This window comes from Ursus maritimus, unplaced genomic scaffold (genome assembly GCF_017311325.1).
Source record: "Ursus maritimus isolate PB19 unplaced genomic scaffold, ASM1731132v1 scaffold_24, whole genome shotgun sequence".
In the NCBI taxonomy this organism is placed as follows: domain Eukaryota; kingdom Metazoa; phylum Chordata; class Mammalia; order Carnivora; family Ursidae; genus Ursus; species Ursus maritimus.
In genome coordinates this window covers 40,639,899-40,644,237 of record NW_024424897.1, presented here as the reverse complement: position 1 = coordinate 40,644,237, position 4,339 = coordinate 40,639,899, and the positions used below count along the sequence as shown (strand labels likewise).

The window sequence follows — 4,339 nt, the reverse complement described above, 5'->3', positions numbered from 1 at the left end:
GGCTCAGGTTCTGCAGACTGTGGACTAATATGTTCCAGACAGATGACTACTGTCCAGATCTTTCCTGACCACTCCCCAGGGCCTGCTCTCTGGCTACGTGAACCTGGGCAGCAGCAAGGGACAAGAAAGCCACTTTTATTTATTTATTTAATTTTTTAAAAGATTTTATTTATTTATTTGACAGAGAGAGCAAGAGAGAGCACAAGTTGGGACCGGCAGAGGGAAAGGGAGAAGCAGGCTCTCCACTGAGCAGGGAGCAGAATGCAGGACTCGATCCAGGACCCCCAGATCATGACCTGAGCTGAAGGCAGGCGCTTAACCAACTGAGCCACCCAGGCGCCCCCCAAAAGCCACTTTTATATACATTGCTTTGATACGCTGAGGATGGGGCAGAAGGGTGTTTGTATTTCTCACCTTCTCTGGAGTATGTGGGGTTTGGACTTGGCTGGTAGGCACGGCGCTGGAGAGTGGACAGATGCTAGAAGAGTATTTCATTCCCTGACCTATGGTTTATTTCTGAACACCAGGAACCTGCAGGGGCAGCTGTGCCTGGGGATAAAGCACCTTCAGAGCAGTGGGCTCCACTCACCCAGGACCATCCTTGAGGTCCACTCTCCTTGGAAAGTGATGACAATTGCAATTAACAAAGAATTTATTCTCTGCTGTATTAATCCATGCATTCACCCAACAAATTTATTGAGGCAGGCACTATGCTAGGCACTGGGTGTACATCAATGAACAAAACAGACAACAAGTCCTGCTCTCCTGGGGCCTTCTTTTCAGTGGGCAAAAACAATGAACAGACAATAAATAAATTAAGGATGTGAAGTTAAGGTCTAGGGCGGGACAAGGGGGACCAGGAGGATCAGGGAAAGGAAGGGCTGTAATTTTAAGTAAGGGTGATAGGGTTGACCTCAGTGAAGAGGTGACATATGAACAAAGTCTTCAAGGAGGAGAGGAGAGGAGTCATGGGGTTATCTGGAGGAAAAGTTGTCCATGCAAGGCTCTGGCTTGCCCCTAGGTTAGGCAAATTCTAAATCCAAAGCTTCCTCCCTCCCTACCTATTTTCCTCTATTCTTTCCTCCCTTCCTTCCTTCTTCCCTTCCCACCATACACCAGACACTCTCTCACCTCCTATAGTTCTCCTCTCACTGAGAAACAAAGGACAGATGTGTTCAGCTGCTGAGAGTCCTCCGGGCCTCTCAAAATAGGACTCGGACATCTTCAGAAATGCCCCCAACACCACAGGACAGATGGGAATTTAGTGATGGATCGTCTCTCTAATATTAGAACCTCATAGATGCCCCCAGAATGAAATTAAATTTTAATATGTTCACTCCAACTATTTTTATTTCATCCCAATGAATCCCTATCTCCTGAGGCCTTTAATGGGCATTTTAATTAAATCGTGAAGAGCCCTTTGTCTCCCAAGAAGGAGGGTTGAAACCTCCCCGTTCCTCCCTGTCCCTCCCCATCCCTCCATCTCCCTTTAGCTGCCTCCTTCCCTGACTGCTGAGGAACGTGTCCCGTTCCCAGCAGGGTGCTGGCATGGCAGGACCCTCTTCTGGACAAGGTCTCCACCCCAAACCCTGCTCCTAGATTCAGAGGAGTCTTCCCAGAAGAGACAGCAGCAGCCACTCACGGATGGAGCAGTTGCCAGATCCTGGGCCCCTGAGAAACCTTGTTGAAAACCGCCTGCCCCCAAATCCTGTGTGTCTCTGGGTCTCTCCGCTCTGGCCTGCTGTAAGCAGCTGTGAACTTTTTCAACCACACACTTCAGCCTTCCGGCTTCCCTGCCATGCCTGGCTGGAGCTGTTTCCTGTGCTGGAAGTGCCCTTGCCTGGGGCTGGTCACACGTGTGTGCATGTTTTCACTCAGCGTGCATCCATTCCTCTCCACTTGCGTGTCCCATAGCCATTTCAACCTTCATGGGCCACCTTGGAGCCTCTGATCTAATCCTACCCCTAAATCAGCTCCTCCTCCTGTCTTCATTGCCTCACTAAGTGGCATCTGTGCCCCTCAGTCACAGCCTCCAGAAACCTAAGAGTCACCCTGCCACCTCCCTCATTCTCCATGCCCATCCATCCCCATGTCCTGTTGGTTCTGTTTCCAAAGGTTTCAGTCCCACCTCTGCCACCCACTCCCTGAGTGACCTTGAGTAAGCTGGTTAACCTCTCTATACCTTTTCCAATAGTAACGTGGAAATAATGCCATCACTATACCTCAGAGGATTGTTTAGAGGGGGTGGGAATTACTACATCTAAAGGACATGTCTAGGGGCGCCTGGGTGACACAGCGGTTGGGCGTCTGCCTTCGGCTCAGGGCATGATCTCGGCGTTATGGGATCGAGCCCCACATCAGGCTCCTCCGCTATGAGCCTGCTTCTTCCTCTCCCACTCCCCCTGCTTGTGTTCCCTCTCTCGCTGGCTGTCTCTATCTCTGTCGAATAAATAAATAAATAAAAATCTTAAAAAAAAAATAAAGGACATGTCTGGGGCAGAGTAAAAACAAAATATATGTTAGCCGACAGAAAATGTTGTTGGTTGTGTCCCCGTCCTTCAGCCAGGTGGTAGCTCATGATATTATTATGTTTTTATGTTACATGTTTTAATTTGAATGCATCAAATGTTACATAAAAATATAACAAAGGAAAAAGTTTATGTTTACCAAAAAAAGAATAAATGATATGGGAAAGAATAATGATATGGGAAAGAATAATGAATGATATGCGCAAGGTGTTCACTCACATATATTATTGTGAAGCAAACACAAAAAGCATGTTACAAAACAGTATGTTTGCCGTGATCTCATCTTTGTAAACAAATGATAATATAAATGTAAACAATGTAATGTAAACAAAAAGTACAAATGTAAACAAATGATAATAACAAATATTAATAGCGTAACTACCCTCTAAGCGGTAGGATTACCAAGGATTTTCATTGTCTTTTTGTTGCTCTACATTTTTCTACAGTAAATTCTACATAACTCTTACAGGAAAAGAAAAAGTTAACCAGAATCACAGCGAGCACTGCCATATCATTCGGTCGTGCCCTTACGACTACATGACGAGGGGTCCACACTCCTCAGCAGAGCACCCGAGAGCCTTGGGATCCGGTTCCTTGGAAGGTCCAGTCAGTCCTCCGCAACCCCCTGCCGTACAGCTCCAGCTCCAGCCGGACTTTTTGCACATGTCTGCCCCTTGCTTTGACCTCCCTTCCTCCCCCGTCGGCTCAGTGCGTATGTTCTTCAAAACCCAGTCAATGATCTGTAAAAAACAGAACTGATAAAGCTAATCAAAATTGATTAAATTAAAATCTAACACTAAACAGTGTTAGTTAACACTCACGTTCAAATCTAACACTTTGTTTTGCAAGAAGCACTTTTTTAAAAATAATTTTTATTTTGTTATATTAGTCACCATACAGTACATCCCCAGTTTTTGATGCAATGTTCCATGATTCATTATTTGCATATAACACCCAGGGCACCATGCAATATGTGCCGTCCTTAATACCCATCACCGGCCTATCCCAGTCCCCCACCCCCCTCGCCTCTGAAGCCCTCAGTTTGTTTCCCAGAGTCCATAGTCTCTCGTGGTTCATTCCCCCTTCTGTTTACCCCCCCTTCATTCTTCCCTTCCTCCTCCTACCGATCTTCCTATTGCAAGAAGCATTTTTAAGAGGCTGAAAAGACTGGGAGAACACACTTGCAAATCACCTATCGGACAAAGGATACCCAGGGCGTATAAAGAATTCACAAACGCAACAGTAAGAAAACAAATGGCAAACTGAAAAAATGGGCCAAAGACTTGAACAGATACCTCACCCAAGATGTACAGATGGCAGATCGATGCCTGGAAAGATACTCAGCATCATGAGTCAATAGGGGATACGCAAAACCACGATGAGATTCCACGCAGCTGTTAGAATGGCGAAGCAAACGAAAACCTGACAATACCAAGCGCTGGCCAGTATGCGGAGTAACCACAGCGCTCGCCCGTTGTTGGCGGGAACGCGGTACAGTACACCCGTCCTGGAAAACAGGTTAGAGGATGCGGAGACACTTACCACGTGACCTAGCGATTTTACTCCTGGGCATTCAACCCAGAGAGATGAAACTTACCTTCACCCAAAAACCTGCACACAAATGTTTAAAGCAGCCCTTCTCATAATCGTCAGAAACTGGAACCCACTCAAATGACTTTCGGGGGGTGAACAGACTGTGGTTCATCCGCATGGATTCTTTAGCAACCAAACAGAACAGAGTATCCATACTTAACAACGTGGTGGTTCTCACAGGCATTACGCTGCGTAGAAGGAATCAGTCCCGAAATGTT

At 46.5% G+C, this 4,339-nt stretch overlaps 1 protein-coding gene across 1 annotated transcript in view; it reads left to right on the top strand.

The window, feature by feature from the left end:
* LYRM9 (LYR motif containing 9) overlaps nucleotides 1-3,345 on the top strand; it is a 64,885-nt gene extending 61,540 nt beyond the window's left edge. Inside the window, exon 4 of the mRNA XM_040641036.1 lies at nucleotides 2,998-3,345. Within this exon, the coding sequence (XP_040496970.1) occupies nucleotides 2,998-3,069 (72 nt within the window). The 3' untranslated portion in view covers nucleotides 3,070-3,345. The remainder of the gene's footprint in view (nucleotides 1-2,997) is intronic.
* The last annotated feature ends 994 nt before the right edge of the window (nucleotides 3,346-4,339 follow it).